Source organism: Malaya genurostris, chromosome 1 (genome assembly GCF_030247185.1).
Source record: "Malaya genurostris strain Urasoe2022 chromosome 1, Malgen_1.1, whole genome shotgun sequence".
Lineage (NCBI taxonomy): Eukaryota > Metazoa > Arthropoda > Insecta > Diptera > Culicidae > Malaya > Malaya genurostris.
Genome location: NC_080570.1, coordinates 6558161 through 6582290, shown reverse-complemented (window position 1 = coordinate 6582290; position 24130 = coordinate 6558161). Strand labels below are relative to the sequence as shown.

Here is a 24130-nt window from a genome sequence, read left to right as displayed (position 1 = left end):
TTCAGTACTTTTCAAAAATCAGAAAACCAACCGAAAAACAGATTAAAAATAGAACGTGTCTTCAATATTTTTGAAAATAATTTTATTTTAAACCTTAACTTAAAACCCACAGTTTTGGAAAAATTTCGATAGTTGTGAATTGAAAAATAAAGAAGCTTCAGCTAAAACAATTTACGAATATGCTCAAAACTTCAAGTTTTCGATAAAAAAAATTAGTCATTTAGAAACTAGCATATAATTCTACAGATTAATAGTAATTAATTTGTCCGTAACAACTTTTCTCCTAGAAGCAGCCGTTCTCGAGACATTTAGACATGAAAGTTGAGGAACTCAGTCGCCGTTTAAACAAGTAATTTTTCATGTTTACTTCCCAAAATGTTCATTTTGGTGTCAGTACTAGATACTCAACAAAAATTTGCATACTGCCATAGAAATAATCAAACAAGAAAGTAAACAAAGATATTTTTTCATAGGCTTTTAGGTCCATTTGAAAAGTTCTCGTCGAATTGATTTTCGTATCTTTTGGTCACCAATCTCAGCAAGCCATGTGTTTCGTTTCCGGCTCATTGGTGTTCGTTGATGTCTCCTTGGAGAGTCTACTCGCGTCAACCTCAACGCCTACTGGGATTGAAATTATCGTGAAGCTGTTTGTTTTCGCTCGCTTCACAGCGGAAGTGACTCGGGGACAGTCATTCAAATATGTTTCATGTAAAAAATTTGTATCCCATCAATGTTTTGGTTTTAGTTATTTTTGTGATATTGAGATTCATGAGTTTGGTGTCATTCGCTTTTCAAACCAGGAAAACTCGTTTTATTTATGCGATGGTGTTGTGAATTAGACCCAAATTCAATGCTTTCTCGTCCTGATTATTTAATTGGAACGCTTCCACTAGTCTTACACGTAGGTAGTGCTTGTACAATAAACTTACTTACTAACACGAACAAACAAATTTTTATGGTGTGCATGCGTACGGGAGATGAGATATTTGTAAGTAGAACAACACAACGGCAAGACATCATGAAAACAGCGACTAACAAATATCTCAAAAACTACCCGCCATGCCCCAGTTCATTGATTCCCCTGTTATGAATCATATATTTCTCACTTTTTTCCATTTATCGGGGAAACCTTCATCGATTCTTTCGTAGGGTATTTAATAAGGTAAAAAGCAGAAGTGCCCACATGAAATCCCACAGACCACAGGATGCTAGCGATCAACTGCAGCACCAACTGCAACTGCACCAACAGCAAATTCAACAGCAACAGCAACAACAGCAGCAGCAACAACAACAACCACAACCACAATGTTCAACGTAAACAAAAGCGAAGTTGACAGCTGTCAAATGTCAACATGACACATAAACAGATGAAACAATGTTAAATTTCGAGACAATCTTAAACCAGTGCGGTAGAGAAAAAATATGCACACAAGTGTTGTTACAAACAAACCAACAAAAGAAAAACAATAACAAAAAATAGAAAACCGAAAGCCACCTCGAATATTAATCATCAAACTTTTAAACCCGTAATGTCGAACCTGAGCAAACCATAGTAATGGAGGTTGTAAAGCAAATCGCAAATATTACCGAGCAAAATCCCACTGAAAACAAAGTAAGTAAACAAACACAAGCACACACACACACACACATTCAACAAACACTAATTGAAAATGCGTGAGCGAGCGCAGAAAAGCGAAAATAAAATGTCAAATTATCTGAACATCTATATATACAACACATACATTGAGGTGAAACTTCCAATTATTCATAAAATTATATATTAATATAATATCTACTTTAACATAAGCTTAGAAAGGAAAAAAACTGTTTTTGTATACTTTTTGTTGTTGAACTTTCTACACTTCAAAGACATAACAATGTACATACAAAAAAAAACATTATAACAAATCAATTGTTGATGAGAAATCTTGTATTCTTTTTAAATCTTTTAGCAATAGTGAAACACAATACAAAAGTCAAATCAAACGATCGATAACAAATCAAAAACAAAACAAAAACAAAGAAACGAATACACTGGGCGTGGCCTTTTTATGAAGACAAAACTGAAAAAATCGGAGATTTTCTGAGTTTTAGCGAAGCTATTTCCTACCGAAAACTACCACCACCACCACCAACCGCTACCCAGAGTGTGAATACCGACATGCCCCAGTCCCGCCCTGGAGAATATTTACGGCATCAATCATCGCGTGATGATGATGGTCCATTGAAAAACTCACTCACTCTCACACACACATACACACAGGAAAACAAAACAAACGAAATGCAAAGCCAACTAAGTTTTTCTATATTAAATAGTCGTCCTCCATTTCTCTAATCAATCTCTCGAACTCCAAACTCTCATAGGTGACTTCTTATCTTTCCAGTATTATAGAGAGACAAAACAAAACAAACAAACAAACAATAACAACAACAACAACAACCTGAGGTACCACGAAATAATAATCGGAGTGTAAGCAACTATACTCTCGAATCGGAAGGAAAATAGTTCAACCGAAAAGGATAAGAAAGTCTATATTCTTTCTCTTGTAGAAACAAAAAAATGCGTACACTCTTAAACACACACATAGACACACACAGATACATGAACACGAAAACACACAATTTAGCATAATATTTAACCCTTAAAAGGAAAAGTAAATGACGAAGAAAAAAAACATGGTTGTACCTAGAACTTAAGTGTTGATCGATGTCCCTAATTCTATATATATATATTATTATGATACAGAAATAGAACAGAAACTACACAGCAAACATTAAAGAAAAGAAAAAAACAACCTAAGGAAAATGACAAAAAATATATATTATTATTATTATATATTTATTAATTAGAAGGTTAAACTATTGGTAAACTTCGTACTGTGGTGGAACCCGCGGCTAGAAGAAAACGGAAGAAGAGAGAAGTTTATTTAGCAGACAGACAAAACGGAAACGGAAGAAACTAAACTAACCGACAGAAAGGAAAAGCGTGCGAAAACTGCTCATTTTGGATTTTGCAAAACTTTTTACAAAAAAAAACTGGGCGTTCCACTCCCCGCTTCCGACATTGACTCGTTTCGACTGATTTGTTGTTGCTCACACCATATCCGCATATCCGAGAACGAAGGAAGAAAGAAGAAAAGGTCAACCAACCTTCTCATGCTCAAGAACAAAACATGGCAATAATAAACTCGCTCACCCGGGTTTTTTCAACGGGCGTCGAGAGGAAATAGTGGTATGAATTTCGAACGCTCAGATAGCCGTAGGAAAAATTGAAAAAAGAAAAATAACAAACAGGAAACTAAAGTTGTGACATTTATTCTAGCTTTTTATTGGTTGTGATATTAGTTTATTTTTTCTTTTTTTTCCGAATCGGAAAAGTAAGTAAACAAAAATAGACTCAAATTCGGTGGAAAAAAAATTATTGAAGAAGGTTTTGATCGATAAGCATTATTGATTGCGCTAGGTTTTTGAACCACTTTGGTACAGCAAGGATAGTTTGCATCGGAAAAGATCTAGGCAGCCCAGAACACGCATCAAGGTAACCAAGACAACACGAACAGTCTAGCAATTTCTTGATATGACTTCAAACATGCACTGGTTACTAGATCTACGGCGAACACGTGTTCGCTTGTAATTCAGTGAAAAGAAAGTCCATTGGACTATAAACGAAAATTAACTGGCAATATAGCCTAAGTTGCTGTGCCATCAAATCGGCGTCCTCTCAAATGAGGTGACTCTAATCAGAACAAGAAGAATAAGAAGAAGGCTCCAAAAGGTGGTGTATGAAAATGGAAAGCTATGTTGACAGTTCAACGAAGTCAAATTGAACTGACTAGATTTTTAAAATTTGTGATTATTGAACTCTTAAAAACGTACTCTTATACGCTACGAATATCAAACACCTGAGCTAAGAGCATAACATATCTCGCTCGAGTATGGCTGTGTCGGTGAAAAAAAAATCATTTGTTTAAAAATAATTTTCGTTTTTTTGTTGCACAGCATGAACTGTTGTCAACTCTCCTATGATAGCCGTTCCCACGTGAACCCTTGAACTCTACACTCCAAAAAAAATGAATTTTACAGGTGACCTAATCCCTCATACGATGTAATTCATAAAGACCTAATTTGTCAAATGACGGAAAATTTTATTTGTAATGACTTAATGTTAGATGAGCTTGAATTTTACTGGTTTCGACTGTAACTTGCGTTCTGCTAGCAGGTGCGACTGTATGAATTCAAATGCACCTTTTACCAACCAAGCAGAAGCATGCTTCTGTGGCTCAGTCGATTAACAGACGTACTTGCGATCCAATGATTCTCGGTTCAAGTCGCGTCGGTTGAATTTCATGTCATGGAGTTTTAGACACAATATTAAATGTTTTTTGACGTAAATTTGCGTGGACTGCGACGCTCCATTTATGTGCATCTAATAAGATGTAAAATCACAGGGTTTTTTTTAAGTGTGTACGTATGAAATTATACCAAAAGTCTTAGATTTTCAATCAGAGCTGAGAAACTAATTAAATTCCGATAGAGAAAAAATCACAAAAATTCGTCTTTATTAGTTAACAAATATTTGTTGTACTGCAGACATTTCTCAACGAAGTCCATTTTACCGAAAATCGTTTCACTGAAAGCCATTTCGTCTCATGATTTGCTAAAATCCTTTTGCCGACCATAAAGTTTTTCATAAAGCTGTTGTACCAAAAATTTAAAAAAAAGTAATCAGCAAGCAGAATTTAGTAGTGAATCAAGAGCTCTTTTCTAGTACAGGGTTGGATATTACAAGTCAAAAAATGTAGGGGAAAGAGACTGATAACTCACCCGAGAATAGACTTGTGTTATAGAGTACGGAGAATCGTAACATATAACGATTGGTTTACGTTCACAAAGTTTCACAATTTTGAGAAAACATAACTCCAAAAACATCTACTTTTTCATAAAACTACATTTGTCTTCTGAAAATGACGTCATATCAAATTGTTGTTTTTGGCAAAATTATTTGTTTCTAAAACTTTGCAGTAGATACTTATGTATTAAAAATAGATTCTGCGAAGATAAATTCAAAAAACAGTTTTTACAGTAAAAATGGTATATCTCGAAAAAAAATTTAGTGCAGAAATTACGTGAAAAGTAAAAACACTCAAAATCTTAATCTCTTCAACCCTGTAAGGTGGAAAAAAATCGAAATTGGTACTATCCCCTTAATAAAAATTAAGGAACATCATCCAACAGACGCGTCATACAATACTGAGAAACTTTTGTTAAGACATCAAAGCACTTGAACGTCAATGAAAGCCAGTATAGACTCTTGACCGTATTTTTTCAGTTTCCGACCACTGTGTGATGGGTTTGAATTTTCAAGCCTCATTGCGCTGTAATCCCAGAATCGAAAGTCGGAATCAGATAAAATTCAGCAATTTTGCATGGGATCATACGTCTCTTAATTTGAATTTTTGTTTATGAAACTGAGCTGCTCTGTTCCCGATATTTTCTGAACCGGAGTTCGGTGTAGCCGAAGCCAGTTATTTTTCACCTAAGAGATTGTAAACCATTTCATTTGATTCGAAATTTAAAAAAAAATCAGTGCAGCCATCTTTGGGAAAACGTAGTGCGTTGCAAATAAAAAGTTTTGGGTACATCACGAATACCGGTAAAACTGAAAGAATAGTCACCCTGTATGTCCTGAACCGGAAGTCGGATCTGATTAAAAACAAGAAGTAGAATCTTAGATGGAGGAAATTGGTTCAGAGTTCTTATTACTTATCATCCTGTAGATCCGTCCCAGAAGTCGGATTTAAATTAAACTCTGAAACCTTGTATGGGAGTATAGAACTTTTCATATGAATCTGCGAGTTTGTAAAAATCACTTGAGCCATCTCCGAGAAAATTTTGGAGATATTATTTGTCACACACATCTCCTGAACGCAACGAACTGATTCGAATGGTATCTGGATGTAAAAAATTATGTTCTTTTAGTAAATTTTTGCTGTAAGCAGTTAAAATCAATATACATATGAAATTGCTTTGAATATTGTCTTCTTCCTAATACACATGTCATATTGGAACTCTATTCTAAAAACCTTTTTTAATCCACCTAGTGGTGTAATAATGCCTTTCTCATATTACTTATATTTTCAAAAATATCACTGGAAGATTCTGTGAAGAATTTTTTTTTAAATCTTCAATAAAATAAATTTTCTTTGAGTGTAAACTAACAGAACCTTTTCAATTTGTGAACAGTTATGTCAAGTTAATAAGAATTTTTCTTTATTTTGCATCGTCGCACTAAATGATTAAACACACTTTACCCTATAGTTCTGGAACCGGACGTCGGATTCGGATGAAAATAAACAGCAACCTATGAAATAATAGGAACTTTTTTGAACCTGTTTGTGGAAATCTATATGAGAAATATGAATGATTCTATATGAGACACATGATATTGTAGGCGCATGTCGTCTAGGTTGGACCCCTTTTTGAATTTGCCCTGTATCTTTTGTTTATATTGAAATATTCTCAATATTGATGTCTAATTTAAAAATAAAGTAGTCTAGGTTGGGCCACTATTGATTCGGAACGAAATATGTACTTAAATAATTTCAAATGATCAAACATGGAACTACTTATTGTTATTTTGATGGACCATCAATCAGTTTTAATAGACTATCAATAAGAATTTTAAGGTCACTGAAGAAAAAAGTAACCCCCCTGCAGCAGCTCTGATGGATTAGTTTTCCAACATTACAGACTTGATAGCGAAACTTTCAAAAAACATTATTCGTGACAAACAATGCACTGAAAAATTTTCTAACATTGAGAATATTACTTCCATGATAAACCGCCGATGGCAGCACGATTCATATAAACGAAAAAGCGATGGCCCAACTTGGACAGTGGCCCAACCCTGACGGGAACCGACGACTGTGTTAGTAGTACCAATGAAGTTTTATGTATTCATTAACAAGATTTGCCAACTAGATGAATTTAGCTATAAGTTTTATAAAAATGTGCACCTCGTTTCGCTATCGCTTGTGAAAAAATACTCATGAAATTGATAATTTTCAGTAATCGCACTGTAAGACCGGAACCGGAAGTCAGAACTGCCTTTTATTTGCTTGTTAGTATGTGAAGAAATTTCCGAGAAAATTTAGTGCACACTCTTCTAATAAGTTTGCACATATTTCCTTGTAATTTCGGAACCGGAAGTTGGATCCAAATGAAATTCAAGAAAATTGTATGAGGCCATAAGACCTTTCAATCGAATCTAAGTTAGAGAAAATCTTTTAAGCCATCTCTGAGCAAATTGAGTGACATTATTTGTCACATACACATACACACAGACAGACATTTTGTGATCTCGACAAACTGAGTCGAATAGTATATGAAACTCGGTTGTAAAGTCGGTTTTCACAGCGATTGCAAAGCCTTTTTATATGGGAAAGGCAAAAAGAAAAAAAAAACATTTGAAACGATTGATGGGAAGATGGAATTTGAAGGTTTTCAATAAACAATGCATTTGAAAGAGTTCATGTTTTCGACATGTTTTTTATTTCAACATAGTCTACGACTTTTCTAGAGGCAAAATTATCTATTTCGTAATGTATGCCAAATGTATTTTTTGATTTACCTCTAGGTGGATTAATGACACTATTGGTTATAATAAAAGATGCGGATTTTTTCAACAAAAAAGTGTTCTATACTTGAAAGCTCAACAATCATCAACAACAATAATCTCTGAGAAACACTCATACTAATTTTGCACACACAACCATTTGCTCGGGTCGTCCAGCTGAATGGTATATGGTATATGACAGTGTGTGTTTTAAAATTAATTTTAAATTAATATTAAATTCGCAGTGTGAGTTTCGCTTCAAACAAGAGCGATTGCGTCATCCAGATGCTGGAACTATTAAGATTACTTGTTTGTAAATCGAAAGTAAAAATCAAATCCAGAATAGTTTGATTAGCTTTGTGCACTTTTCGCAGTGCAAAATTCGCACCAAACGAGCGCAAATAAAGCTAGCCTTTGGCTGAAGAGAATTTCACAATTTGGCCCTTCTGAAAGCAGGAAATGAATCTCATTGACAGGATTTTTATAGTTTCTTTCACTGAAATATTGAGATATATGAAGTATTGGAATATATGAGCGATTGTACGACTTGTGTTAGAATATTGATGTAACAATTTCTTCTGGGTCAAGGCTCAAACTTACAAATGACTTGGAATAGCGCCCTACTTCATGGAATACAAACGTAATCATCCGTAACCAAATAATCCTTTCCGATACTCCAGAGCCATTAACTGTCCTTTTCAGAACCTCAAAAGTAACGTAAAGAAATTATTTAGAAAACTGTCCACAACTACCGCTCCAATTCCTAGAATACAAATGAACACTAGTGACGCTGGAGAAAACCGAGGGCGTCATCGAATGATAGATGATAGCGGCATATTGCTTCACGGTTACTAATTTGCTACAAACGATACGAATTTATTTTCTACTGCAAGTCCATCAGAAAAGTTGACACTTTGGCAGGAAATGTGCTGGTTCCGCCGTCTGTATTGTATCGCTATTTTGTCATCCTACCAACTACTTCGGTCTTAATCCGGTTTTCCTGTATAGTCTTTCACGTCTGAAACGGTTCAAACGATTATTACTTTAATATTCTTAAATATCGAAATGTTTAATCTACTAACACTAACCTTTCTAATCTGCTCCAAATGTTTCTATCTTTGTTGATGTTAATGTCAAAAAATAGGAATACTTATCATAATTGATCTGCTTCCGTTGACACTCGGTTTCATAGAATCGTTGATATGAGAAACATAAGTCATTTACATTCTCGGAAAATTTGTCTACTGGATTAATCGCTTTTGTTCTTTTAGAGGAATATAAAATGAACTACGAAACATATACTGGCCTTGAGATAGAAGTAGTTAAAAAGGAAAAGAGACTAGGCTATTGTCTTATTATAAGTTATATAAGTATATCGGAGACTTCTATGTAATTGATAAATGAGGAAGTATAAAGTATTCGACAATCGACAGTTTTACACTGCAGTCCAAAACAAGAATGGCATGTATCATGCAATGAAGCTACTAGGTGTGGTTGTTGGATGATGTGGTCCACGTGAATCGTAGCTCTTAAGAGACACAAGTCTCACCGTTTCAGTCGTTAGGTAAAACATTTGTCAGTGTTAGAGAGAAAATGAGGTTCATTCAATTCAATTCGCAATAGATCCATTACAGAGCATTACGATTTTTTCCGTCACCAACAAAGGATCAATTCCGGTATGGTTTGACTGAGTGCAACTTCCTTACTTATTGTATTTTTTTTTTGTAAGAACTGTAAATTGAAGGTAATTTGGGAGTACGCACCCGAAGCCCTGACTCACAAATCATGTTCTTCTAAAAAGCCGCCCATGAGTCAGAGAACCGAAATTTAATGCAAAAAAATTCTAAAGCGTGAATAATATTCACTACTAAGTTTTACGCTGAAGTGTGGTAAAACCAATGTAGTTTTCAAAACACAAAATTATCACCGAGAACACAAGAATCGTTTGATCGGTTCGACTGCCAAGAAAAAAATAATATGAATCTGAACACAACACGATGAGAGTAGTTCCGTATAGCATGAGAAACTGATACACGATCTCTCAGAATTTTGTGATATTTGGAAGAATCGTTCTCCATAGAAAAATATTAAACCCGTATTTTTTAGGTATTTCCTTGTTAGGGTTAGGATTTTGGGAAAAAAATGCGAATATTGTAAAGTTAAAGTCTACAATTTTTGGATATGTAATGTAAAAATGTTTCAGCTTTCAGAAAAAAATATAAAATGACATAATGGCCATGGTCTGCGACCAATGGGCCACCGATAAAAATTTATGCAATTGATTTTTTCAAACACAAAACTTCAATTTTACAATATTCGCCTAAAAATTATATCCAAAAAATAGCAGAATCGGCCGAGTGGTTCAAAAGTTATGATTTAAAAAAAAATATGTATTTTTTTAAGAAAATCGAAAATAATCGATTTTTTGACCCACCCTAACAAGGAAATGGTCACCCTAATGATAAAATTAAAAAAATACGGGTCTAATATTTTTTCGATGAAGAACGATTCTTCCAAATATTACGCAATTCTAAGAGATCGTATGTCATGGAATTGCTGATATATCAGATAAGACCAATGAAACTCGAAATTCCCTACTTTCTTCTATCAAAATCGAAAAAAGAATTGCCTATTTGGCAAGCAATTTATACTTGGAGTAGGTGTTGTCAGAGACATTGCCGCGCGATTGATGTAGGACTGCGTTCGAGATGTAGTCCTGAAAAGGACCATTCGGTTTCGGAAAATAGTTTTCTAAATAAGTTTCTTGCGTTAATTTTTGGGGTCCTAAAAAAGACCGTTAGTGACTTGGGAGTCATAAAAAAAATTTGATCACAGATTATTACGTTTGTATTCCAGAAAGTAAGGTGCCATTCCAAATCATTTGTAAGTGTTAGCCTTTACCTATAAGAAATCATTACATGAATATAATCGTTATTTGGTTTTAATTGCCGTATAATGTCTACTATATCGATTTTGATTGGTTCTACACTTGTTTCACGACCATACGAATTTAGTGTTCGACCCCCTCAAGTAGAAGGTAGAATAGAATTCATTTCTTTCTTCTGGTCATGCTTAGATGAGCCTGCCTAAGCTAGCTTTTCCGTTCTAAATTGCTAACTGATTCAATCTAGAATACCTATCCGTCTTTTCATTTCATATCTTTCGTCTCTCTCAGTTAATGCTTGCCGAAAAGAACCAATCGAAATCGATATAGTATAAATATAATCGGAACATAAGTAGTCAAATTGCCCATGTTTCAGACTTTCATATATTTCAATATTTGAGTGAAAGAAACTATCTGAACGCTGTACGGGATTCATTTCCGGTTTTCAGATGGGCCAAATTGTGGAATTCTCTACGGTATTAAGCATTTTTCGAACATTTTTCTCGACCGAGGAGCAGCCAGATGCTAGCTTTATTTGCGTTCGTTTGGTGCAAATTTCACACTGCGAAAAACGCACAAAAGTAATCAAATTATTCTACATTTGCACTAAACTGACGATTTTCACCTCCAATTTGCAAAGAAGTAATCTTAATAATTCTTTAGATAACATTTAGATTAGACTGATTTTGTATAATGTTCCCCATCGTTGTCCACTTTTCGTTTAGTTTTTCTCCAAAGCAAACGACCAGCAGCTGGATGACGCAATCGCTCTTGTTTGAAGCGAAATTCACACTGCGAACGTCCAACAGTAAACATATGCTTACAGAAGAACTAGTTGTTTAGGCCTGAGGAACGGAGTCTCATATTCGCCACTGCCTGAAGCACCAGTTTAATAATGGCAGATGTAGTTCCATTGGCGCGCACTCGATGTGTCTCCGTTCATGGATTATCATAGACTGAAGCTAGCAAACGTCCAACAGGGTCTATTTATTGATTCGGTTGATTATGATGTTCCGTGTTTGGACCTATTTTTTCACTATTTAAACAATGTTTAAGTAATTAACGCGGTATTAACAACAATCTTACACTTTCTTCCATTCGTTTCGCGAATGAATTAGAGAAATTACTCAAACAGAGCAAAAGTTATAAAGATATCAAATCTGGAGTAATTTCGTTACACTTTTCGGGTTGAGAAATTTTGAAAGTGCACCAAGATAAACATAGTAAAGAAAGACGTAGTCCTACGTCGAAAAATTATCGTCAAAGGACTAACGAGTTTTGTCAAAAGGTGTGTCTGTCGAAGCAATTACTGCCGTTCATTAAACAACACTGAGAACTGTCACTTTGATGATAAACTAATTTTGACAGAAAAATGAAGACAGTTAAAAAAAACGACTGGCAAAAAATCAATGTTGATTTGAGTTTTGGACGCAGATCCCTGGAAAAACTTTCAGTAAAAACCTAGCGCAATCAAGGAGCTCGTCACATACTCTGTGTTGTGATTAAATCCTACCTGAAGGAAAGGTCTAGTCTCTCTAGTCTTAAAACTGACGCTATCCTTACTTTGCTCAACACTTGGTCTGTCAGTATGCAGTATGCAGAGATCGAATTGCAAATATGCACTTTGTTCGCCGTTCGGGGCTGTTCAATTCGGTTCCGTCAGCTAGTCAGTTAGGAAGATGGACGAGAGATGGGGGGGAAATGGTAATAAGTAAACGTCAAACGGAAGCGAGTACGCTAAGTCAAATGGAACCTAATAAGAGTAACTATTAAACAGAAATGTGAAATTACAATGAATGAAAAATGAGATAATAGTTGAAACATATCAGTTTTCTAGAAGCAAAATGTGTATTTAAAAAAGTAACGCAAAAATTTAAAACTTAAATAAAAAAAAAGATTGATTAAACGTAATACTTTTATTAAAGACACAAATTGAAAAGTAAAACCGTAATTTAAATGCTCACAATGAAGAGTAAAGAAACTACGAAAAGTGTTGTACCTTATCTTAAACCGAAGAATAAACGAGTAAAATAATGAAGAAAATAATTAAGTCAAGACTTTACAGTGGCACCTTAATGTTAAGGTTAAAAGTGTACTACTATTACTACTACTACTACTTGAAGAAGGAGAAGAAGAAGAAGCCAAACAAAAACAATAAAATATGCCAAAACAATGTAGAATGTCGGGAGAGTAATGAAGGCAAGCTCAAGCAAAAAAAAAAGAATAATAAAGCGCCGTGTAAATGTCATACCGTTCATCATTTTGTAAAAGGAAGTTTCCTCACTGATATAAGAAAAAAAAAATGAAAACAAAAAAGACAAACGCACCCCTTGCAGTTGCGAAATTGAAAAGTAATATTTAATGACAATCCTGAGTCGAATGCGAACGGACGCGCCGCCTCGTTTTGTAATGTTTGTAAATACCGAAAACCTCTCTGGTTTGGTCTCTTGCGACCAACGGGAAGCGGATAACCTGTCAGAAAGTAAGAGTAAAATAAAACAAAAACCAAAAAAAAGATAAACTCAACTCAATGTGTCTTCACGCTCAATTCTTTCTCACTGCATTTTTTTCCTGTGCAAACCGCAAATAAAAGGTAAACAAAAACAATCGTGCGAGCGCCATCTATCGCTGTCCGTTATGCAAAGCAAACAAACAAACGTCATTTGTTTAGAAAAACAGTAAACAGCAACGTTTACTAGATCCTTCCGACAGGCGAAAAAATCAATCCTACCGAACGAGTGAGATAATCTAAGTGTGCCGGGCACACGAACACATAGACACAAACACCGTTACACAAACACCGTTACACAAACTAATGAGCGAGCAAGCAAGCGAGCGCAACGTACACCAAACTGCGCGCGAAACCGTGCGCCGACGTTTAGAAATTTTAGAATCTGAGTTAGACCTAAGTTTAGCGACTAGCGTGTAGGCCTAAGTTAGTGAAATCTCGTTTTTTTTTCATCTTGTTGAGTGTTTTCTTCTGTCGAGATTATTAACATTTTACAACGTTGACGTTTGAGACGGTTCAACGAAAAAAAAACAAACAAACCTACTCTAATCTACCCTTAGTTTAACTCCAGGTATTTATTATTTATTATGATGAAACTGGTTTTCACATGAATTATTAACCATCTAGTTCAATTGTTACAAGTTTTCTAAAAACTTGAAATCGTTCGTTAATTTTTTTAATCTAATGTGCATAGAAATGAAACGAAAGGCCAAAGCAAACTACAAAAGAAAAAACACAAACAAACAAACAAACGCACGGGGTTTTGTCCAAGTCAGGCTCCCTTTTCCTTTATCACCCATCCCCTCTCACAAATAACCACACCTACTCACACACACATACACAAACATGCACACAACTCGAAGCGAAACCTTAACAAACTAGCGTTGAATTGATTTCCTGATTTTCCAACGTTTCCAGCTTTTGCTTGTGAAAAATGGTCTCTCCGATAAGTTTTTTTTATGCGGATCACTTTAAACTCTCGCTGATCCTTCGACTAATATCCAAGGGAAGAAAAAAACAGGATAAGAAATAAAATTGTATTTTATTGATTGTTAAAATTAAGTGATTGTAAGTAAACAAGAAAAAAAAATCAATGATAATTATCCAGAAAGCCAAACTAAACGCAAATGTCCACGTGATTTGCGTTACCACACATTATATTAGAGTACGTTATGTCAGTCAGTCAGTCAAACAAACATGCAACCACAACAGTAAGTTAATTGTATTTAAAACCAAATCAAATCCAAACGAAACCATTTTCCCAGTTCGACAAAAAACATCAAAACAAGGTGCAAACTGGCAGAAGTGCTCCGAACCTGATCACACAAAAAAAACAGATTAAAAAAATAAAAAGCAGTAACAGCCAAATCAGACAAAAAGAGAGAGAGAGAGAGACGAAATATGGTTCAATGTTTTAACTGTTAGTTTTTAAATGTATTGAATGAAAGTGTAGGCCAAGACAAGATATCGGACTCCCGGCCCCGGGGTCAGGGGTCAGAAGTCAGAATCGACAGAAACGACAATTGCAACAACAACAAAAAAAAAGAAAATGGAACAAACTGGAACTATTTTAAGATGGTGAAACACAAAACCGAAAAATTTTACCGCGATTTTGAAGACATTCATTTGATTGCGTGCAACATGAACGGAAGTAAGTAAGTGCCCAAGGAGGGCACGCTATGGATAATTCTAAACAAAACGATGCTGTTCAAATTTCACTCGAAGTGGAACCAACATTTTTTTTCTGTTGATAAAAATAAAAATGCTTAACTTTGTTTGTTTTTGTTTGATTTGTTTCCTTTCGTTTTAGGGTTTTAGCTACGTGTCAACTTTTTTTTTCTCGAGCTGACAGCGGATCATAGTAGGCATGCGGTGAAGGTCAAACACATTTTTCACCTTCGTCAATTTGATTCCAATTTGAATTTGTATTGTTTTTACTAGAGGTATTTTTCGATAAATCGAGATTTTCTAGTGCAATTTCGCAATAAAGAAATGTAAGATGTTAGAATCCAGTGCGAGAAACGGAGTTCCCATCTTTTGCCCTATGAAAGGAATACTGAGTGACTGAATTCTAGCAAAAGTGTTTTATTTTTCATCGTTCGCGCTAGGCAAGACAGGAGTTTATTGAGGATTCGTGACAAAACGTAATTTTTAGAATCTTAGATCTGTGATTTTTTTTAAGCTCTGAGCTCTCGTTTCTTCACTTCCAGAATTGTACCTCGGTGAGTTCATATTAAGGATCAAATGTAAACCAAGTTTACTTGTGTTGGTAACTTGTGTATTATGTACATTTTATTTGGTACGTATGTCATAGATCTATGTATTTTTATATATGCAGTGCAACCAGTTTAACAAAATTGGCTTGAACGATTTAATTTTTAGCAATAACTTATTGTTGCGTCGCACTAGTTTTACTGGCGACACTGTTTACCAACACTGCCTTCTGCAGATAGTTGGTGCTACCATTCATAGAATTATGTCAGTTTCTCAGGCCCTTCTGGCAACTCAGTTTTTCATTTTATCTTCTCGCTCTGTTCACAATCATCAGACCAGTCAGTCTCAAATAAACTTGCATTAGAATCGGACCGTTTTTGGTCTGTCATAAAGTCCGAAGTGTATCGAACAGCAGAAGTGAAATACACTAGCAATAGTCAGTGAATAAAGTGACTCAAACGTTAAAATAGTGTAGTTTTTTATTGGCAAGAGTCCGCCAAGGTTCATCCAGTTGTGAGTTTTATCAGTGCAGCTGTTTGTTTGTGGATGTTCGTCTTCTGCTCCTTTGGCTGCTTTGGTGACCGCTGTGGCTGTCTGCAGAACCCGTTAGTTGCATTGCTGTTCGCTACCGGTTTACTGCAGTGCGAATGCAAGTAAGGTCGACCGACAAATTGCTGCCGTCGCTTCGCTGAAATATCCTGGTGAGGATTTAATTAAACACAACGTAGGGTCCCGGCTAGCGCCAACACTTATTCTCAAACGAATGCTAAGTCTGACTTTTTGGATGAAATATCGGTTTTAATAATTTTTCACCAATGTTTGATGGAAAATTGTTTACATTTTATCAATGTTGATTTTAATTCCCTATTAAAAAAGATGGCTACACTGCTTGAATGCTTTTGTATTAGATCGCGCTATACAAGATAAACAAAACTAAATCTTTTCTGTTAAAAAAAACAGTTTTCCGAAAAAAATAAACAGTTTTACGACAACCTTCCATATGTATTGCCTTTCGCGTGTGAAATTAAAGGCTCGTATTTTGCGTAATTACTAACAGAAGCTACGTAAATTTTTATTTCGCAATAATTTCTGCAAGAGGAAATCCATATAGTGTTCGGCGAACGACCTCAACTTGGTTAAAGCCGGGTATAAATAAACGATATAAAAAAAAATCCATATAGGAATGTGTTTGTTGCTAATCAAATGTGTTAGTGGAAGTAAGGTAAAACTGAAATAATTTTTCTCGAGCAGTTTCCAGACAAACGGAAGAGTTCGCGTATAAATTTTGTCGTCTAAGTCGAGTATAAATTTTGAATCGACCACGTGTGCGCTCTGCCCATAATATTTCTCTCCATGCTCTCTCACAAATGTGCAAAATGACTCTCGATGGGTCATTTTTTCAAAAATCTGTGAACAAGCCAAAAACCTGTCTGTGAAAATCTGTACCCGTTTTCCGTACCATAATAGGAGATCGAAATCAAATTTGGTGAGCAAAAAAAAAAAGTCTCACTACCAACACGCTCTGTACCTTTTGCCTCAACCGCTCTGTACTTTTTGGTGCTAATCTGTGCTCGATTACAAAAATCTGTGCTTTATTCCAAAATCTGTGAAAATCTGTGATCATTTACAGAAATCTGTGAAAATCTGTGTCATTTTTAAAATCTGTGCAGAAAATTGAAAATCTGTGAAACACAGATTAATCTGTGAACCTGGCATCCCTGCGGGTAGACAAAAAAGTTTCGATATTTTCGGTTACAATCGGTCGAATGGGATTGACATATATAAGCATAAAATGTGTCTCCATCCAATAAAGCTACCGCTTGTTTGGCAGCCTTGCTGAGCCGATTTTATTTCGCTCTCATTTTCCGTTACGTTGCCAGGAAACTGAAGCAGAAAAAAGTACGGGTGTGTAATGTCAGAGACATAACAGGATGTCGTGAATACGAATAAAACTGACACTCTTTCTTTATACTTTCGAATATCATCTAGTTGATCGATTGTGTGAATTGTGCAAGCTTTCCTCTTTTTCACTACTAGAATTTGAAACGATACTCCTAAACTAAAGTGCAGATTAGTTACATTAAACATTTTAACACACAATTAAATATTACGAAATAACCAGTATAGTTCTTTATGATAAAATAATGGTAGTTCTGAAAGGAACCTTTCATTAATGGCTTCTAAGTCGGTGCTATGCATTTTATATAGCAAATCAGTAGAAAGTTCTACTACAAACTACAAGTGGTTGAAAAATGGGCCGTATACAGTATAATGAAGAAAATTTCGCATAATTCTTTGGGTATACAATTATTGTTCTAAATAGAAATATACGGAATTTTGATGTGAATTATTTCGTTTCGGATTTAAATATTTGAGTGAAAAAAATATTATTAAAATGCCGTACGAGATAAATTTCTGGCATTCAGAAAGGGCTAAATTGTGTAATTCTCTAAGATATTAAACACTGTTGCAAGTTTTGCAGTGCGAAAATTGCACAAAGCTAATCAAATATCCTGAAAACTGGCTCTCTGACCAGAGCGTTTGAGGCTTTACACCACGCAAAAGGTCTGCTCCTTCTGACGACCGAAGTCCAAATGAGAAAACGACCTGAGTGTTTCACGCTTTATACTTGGTTTGTTCTTACTGATGTTTGTGGGAGAACCTCACCTCGACGTCCAGTTTCGTCTGTAGCAATAAGAGAAATTCGGCTCATTCTTGTACAGGGGGCAAATTTTGAAAAGGCGCCCCATAGCGAAGTAAGTCGTATTCAGGACAAAAGAACCGATTTAAAGAATTCTGGAATTAGGAACTGGACCTGAGCTCAAGAACTAGATTCAGAACTTAGAACAGACTCAGAATTCAGTTGGATTTTAGTAGACTACAATTTCGAAACTAAAATCAGTTCCGGAATCCTTTTCCAGAATCCAGTTCAGCACGCCGGCTCTGAATTCTAAACCCATATTCCGGAACTAAGCTCTGAAGCTTGAAGACGATTTATCGCCACGACTACCAAAATGGGTTTGCATAGAGTACAGTAAAATGTCGCATAATTCTTTGGGAGTATTATTGTGATTATAAAAAGAACCGAGCAGAAGTATTCTGGAATATGGAACTGGACCTGAGTTCAAGAACTAAATTTAGAATTAAGAGCAGACTCAGAGTTAAGTTGCAATTCTAGAACTACAATTTCGAAACTGGAATCAGTTTCGGAATATAGCTCCAGAAGCCAGTTTCAGAATTCGAATGAGAGTTGAATGCGTCCTTTCGGCTTGAAGACCGGAAAGCGAATGAGAGTTGCTACCTGAGCGTTTGAGGTTTTAACCACGCAGAAGGTGCACTCTCCGCCGCTGTTGGTTGATGATATCGCTCCCTCGATGACTGGAAAGCAAATGATAAATCATTCTCACGACGTCTGCTTCCATCCAACACACAAGAAGAAATGATCGATTTTCGACCACGGTTCCCCTTTTATACGCATTCATATGAAGATATGTGCCTGACTACCTCAAAATCGTCGTCCTCGCGCGAAAAAGCCAAGCAAAAATAAAGAGTTTTCCGCGTTGTTTTCAAAGTTTTATAAAACTTCATTCTTGAGTTGTTTAAATGATATTTTTGATGAAATGGTGAAAGAATTATTTTGCTGCCGTTGATACAAGTCGAGATATTCACGATTAAGTTCTGCCCATTCTTCCATATGGCTAATTTTGAGAAGGCACCCCATAGTAAAGTGAGTCGTATTCACGACAAAAATGACGCGTGCATAGAAATCGACTTACCTTCACAAAAATAACATTCACTTCATTTCCATCGCGACAACATATATGTTTTTATGCACTAATCGCATCTAAATTAAATTATCTAGACATTGTCAGGATAGATTTTTGATCCATGCTTTTGAAGGCGAGATATTCAATGAACAAGTTGAAAGACGACGCAATTCTTCCTTCAGAAAAAAGACCTTCCCGACCGCTGAGTTCAATGAATCATTCCGAAATTTTCACAGAATAATCTAAACTAACTTTCTAAGAGATTGTCAGTTGGGTATTTTGATATTCTTCACCGTTCTTGAGAAAATCAGATTTGAAGCGTGAAAATAGCCCTCTGAAGCACCCTAAAACACACTGGCCTCGTACCTTGAAGAACGACTTAGGTGAGACCGGAGCTGGAGCGGACAGCTTAATTTTTCAAATCATAAACAGGGAATTGTTTCTGAAGGTTTAAGTTCAAAATAACTTGAGTAAAAACCTAGTTGTAATGGATGTTTTTTTTTCAATTTTCAAAAAGTGACCGGTCTAGCCCCGGTTTCCCCTATTCACGCCAAACATATTCTAAAACACAGTACGGTGGTACAAAAGAGAGTGAAAAAATGTGTAGACACTAAACTGCACACGGTGCGAATTACATTTATGATGGCATTCATCCCTATTCTGTATTTCGATCGAGTTTGAGTCACTCTATAGAAATGAGGTGATTGGCGTTTAAGCAAAATATATAACTCAAAAAACTCTTTGAGATCGATTTCAGATTTCATCTGCATACATTACTTTAAATGACGACAATACACTGCAAAGATCGTTAACGAATAGAACGAAGAGGAGTGGGCCGAGATGACTCCCTAGTGGAACACCCGATGTAACATTGAAGGATTCAGAGAGTACAGTTCCGACTCGTACGGTAGCTGTATAGTTATCCAATCAGTGAATCCGCTTCGTCTCAATTTCTCCACTGCGAGCTGATGAGGAACACGATCGAAAGCTTTTGAAACGTAGCTCATTAAGTTTGTAGTAGTAGACCGCCTTTCCGACAAACCCGTGTTGATCAGTGGATATGATAGGTTTTTCTGAGGGGTAAATAAGGATCTATTAGCATGCGCTCGAATACTTTAAGTAAGCAGCTCAGAATTGAGATGCCTCTTTAGTTTGTGACTTCATGTAGGTTGCCGGTTTTGTGAACTGAAACTATCAAAGCTTTTTTCCAACTTCGCTGGGAAATATTGTTCAGGAAGAGAGCGGTTTGAAAAGCAGAGATACAGGCAGAGCCAAAGCAGAAGAACACTTCATCACGAAAGACGGTGGCCCTTTCGATCCATCGACTTGTCGTAGATTATTGTTCACTTCGCGTTCAGTGAAAGCCGTGCCAGGTAAGATCAGTAAATACATCGGTACGATTCTGACAAAGGTGATGAGTTATTACTTAGCACACTGTGAAAGAATGACGAGAATGAACTCCAGCATTCTCAAAATACTGTAATTTGCGAGATACTTGAAGCTCACATCGTTTTGTCTATTGTAAGCTTTTTTCTTACATTTTTGAAACGTCTCTGGAGGAGCAGTTCTCAACTGGTTGTCTGCCAGATGACTTTTAATTGTGGGTTTGTCGAAGACTGCGTGATGCTAACTGCTGACAGAAGCGAGATAACCATTTATAGCCCCAATCAGTCGAAATTTCTTACGCTCTGGATCTCGTTTATCACGGTTTTCCGGCAAGAAAGAATCCGTTAAAAATGGATCCGCGTTGTGCGAGACCCCAATAGTAACTTCTGGTTCCGGAATTACGGGGTGATAAGTACAAAAATTATACATTATACAAATTATACACGTGTGTTTATACACGGGAAATTCGAGCCAAATACTTTCAAACCAATTGGACTGGTCTGGTTATTTATTTATTTATTTATTTACATGTAATCAACAGACAATGTGTAGTCCCAATGATTAAAAACTATTCCTATTTCTAAGTATGTTTAAAAAATTTGTTTGAATTCTGCTACGCGTAATGTGAAAATCGAATCCGGCAGATACTCCATTGAAAGTTCGCTGTAGACCAATAATAGCACCGTTATATCCATAATTCGTACGGCTAAGAGGCAATCGAAGAAAGACGTTATTCCGAAGAGCTCTACTGCGTACATTTAAAGAAATTTCGCTGAGGAGTGCAGGGCAGTCTATTTTGTTGTTCAACATGTCGGCGATCAACATAGCACGGGACAAATTACGTCGAATGCCAAGGGTGTCGAGTCCAATCAATAATCCACGGCTTTCGTAGCTAGGCAACTCGTTGGGGTTATTCCAAGGTAGCTGTCGAAGAGCAAAACGGACGAATCTGCGCTGTATTGATTCTATTCGGTAGGAGCCGTTAAGGTAATATGGGTTCCATATCGTAGAGCAGTACTCGAGCGTTGTACGAATGAGTGAGCAATATAGAGACTTTAAACAGTAAATGTCTGTGAAATGTTTTGCTATTCTCATTACAAATCCTAAACTACGAGATGCCTTTGCTACAATAAAGTTGATATGCTGCTTGAAAGACAATTGCTCGTCTAGAATTACACCAAGATCCTTAACACACGTGGTTCTGTTGATCACTACTTCATCAAGGCAGTAGTTGTATCTTATAGGATTTTTTTTGCGTGTGAACGTGATGATTGAGCATTTATCAATGTTCAAAGCCATTCGATTTACCTCACACCACTTTGAAAAAATTTCAAGTTGGTGTTGGAGGAAAACAGCATCCTCGTTACTTCGAACTATTTGGAATAGCTTGAGATCATCAGCGAAAGATAAACGTGGACAATTTAGAGAAAGATTCACATCGTTAAAATACAGGAGGAAGATCAGAGGTCCGAGATGGCTGCCTTGTGGAATCCCAGAAGAAGCGATGAACTCTTTGGATATAGCGTCATTTATCTTGATTGCTAATCGGCGATTATTAAGGTATGAGGAAAACCAACGCAGCATGTTAGAACCAAATCCCAATCTGTCTAACTTAGCAACAGTAATGGCGTGGTTAATTTTGTCAAAGGCAGCGGAAAGGTCCGTGTAGATAACATCAGTTTGTAAACCGCAGGATATAGCATTCGTCACAAACGTCGTGAAAGTCAAGAGATTGGTAGCCGTGGACCGTTTCGGCATAAACCCATGTTGTGTTTCTGCAATAAACCATTTACAATGGTTGAATATAGAATCAAGTACCACCATTTCGAAAAGCTTTGGAATAGCACTGAGCGACGTAATTCCACGGTAGTTGTCGATGTCTTTTTTGTCTCCTTTTTTATGAACTGGAAACATGTATGAAAACTTCCAGGAATCAGGGAAGATCCCAGATGTTAGCGATAAACGAAAAATTTGGCAGATAGGTGAAATTAAACCGATGGAGCTTTTTTTCACAAAGATTGCAGGAATACCATCGGGTCCGGAAGAGCTCGAAGATTTCATTTTGGCGATAGCCATTTTTACTGAATCTTCGTCAACACTGATAGTATCCAACAACTGATGTGATACTGGAACGTTCATTGCTGCTTGGGCGATTTGGTTCGGTGACAACACTTCATTGGAGAAAACGCTGGAAAACTTTTCGGAAAACAGTAGACAAATTTCATCTAGATTAGTTCCAACACTTATCCCATATACCATCGACGAAGGCAAATTCGATTCTTTTCGTTGGTCGTTTACGTATTTCCAAAAAGATTTAGGATCGGACTTCAATTTGTTCTGAACATTCCGAAGGTAACGTGCGTAGCAACGTTTTGCTGTCCTTTTATATAAAGAGTTGATGTGTACGTAGTTTGCACGCAGTGCATACCCGCCATGCTTGGAATATTTTTTTAACGCAGATCTTTTAGATGATTTTAATCGTTTCAATTCAGTAGTTTGCCATGGAGCTTGTCTGAAAGCATTACTTAGTCGTTTCGGCACATAATGATCTATAGCATACGTCAAAATATTGGAAAAAGTTTGAACAGCAAGATTTGCATCGTCTTTGTCGAGAACTTCACTCCAATCAATATTCGACAAAAAGTCGATAATTTTCCTATAGTCTGCTTTTTTATAATCATATCTGACGGTTCCATCCACATTGGAGCTATGAGACTGCCGAGAAGCTTCTATCTCAAGGCATAAAGGAGGATGGTGCTTTACATATTTCACCATAGGAACGGGTGCAGCAGCAATCTTGGGAGCGGAATCGGATTTACTCGAAAAACAAAGATCCAGTATTTTATTGTTTTCATTCGTCACGTGGTTGAATTGGCGCATCAGATTTGTGCTGTAACGATCAAGCAAACTGATACTGCCAGCATGAAAAGATGACTGCGAAGGATCCGCGAAAAGAAAGCCGTTCGAAGCTGGTTGCCATTTTAGATTGGGAAAATTAAAATCCCCAACGATTAATATTTCGTCGACAGGACAAGCGTAAGAGCATATCTCTTCGAGGGACAAAAGATGGGCATCGATCAACGGCAGGTCACGAGTACGGTCCGGCGGAAAATAAACCGCACAGAAAAAAGTTGAATAACTAGCCAACTTAATTTGTACCCATACCTGTTCAACGCAACTACCACTGGTACATTGGATTAGTTGTGCTTTTAGACGACGATGAACACCAACAAGTACGCCGCCACCAGTACTCTTCGTACTGTTGCTGGAACTACGATCCGTTCGGAAAACTTCATAGTTTTCACCGAGGACTTGCACAGACAGGGTGCAATCGTTAAGCCAGGTCTCCGTAAAAGCTATCACGTCGAAACATTCATCCGAGCAAGCCAACAAATACTCATCAATGCATGCATTCATACCACCAACGTTTTGGTAGTATACCCGGATACTCGAAAGACATGACTGATTCGCCGCCATAGAGCTGGAAGCGGGTAAAATTTCAGTGCTTGAAACATCCATAACGGGAGCGTACTTGCCTATAAAATCGATTTGGAAGACCTCGTCCCCACTCCCACACACAGGACTGGGACGGCTGACGAACGCTGGCTGCAGTGGCTCGACTGTGGCGGGGGGATCAGAGGCTTCCATAATACCAGTGGCGCTGCATCCCAGTGATCGTTGATCTGATGACAAACTGGAAGCGGGAAACAAATCAGCGATGGAATGATCCGACAAAAATGTATACTTGCCGAAAT

General features: G+C 36.6%; 1 protein-coding gene across 3 annotated transcripts in view; it reads left to right on the top strand.

The window, feature by feature from the left end:
- LOC131431057 (serine-rich adhesin for platelets-like) overlaps positions 1–6109 on the top strand; it is a 482585-nt gene extending 476476 nt beyond the window's left edge. For 2 of the 3 annotated variants that reach the window (XM_058596523.1, XM_058596516.1), the window contains exon 12: positions 1150–6109. In XM_058596523.1, coding sequence (XP_058452506.1) covers positions 1150–1318 — 169 coding nt within the window. In that variant the 3' untranslated portion in view covers positions 1319–6109. The remainder of the gene's footprint in view (positions 1–1149) is intronic. The other variant, XM_058596531.1, reaches the window with a different exon arrangement.
- The last annotated feature ends 18021 nt before the right edge of the window (positions 6110–24130 follow it).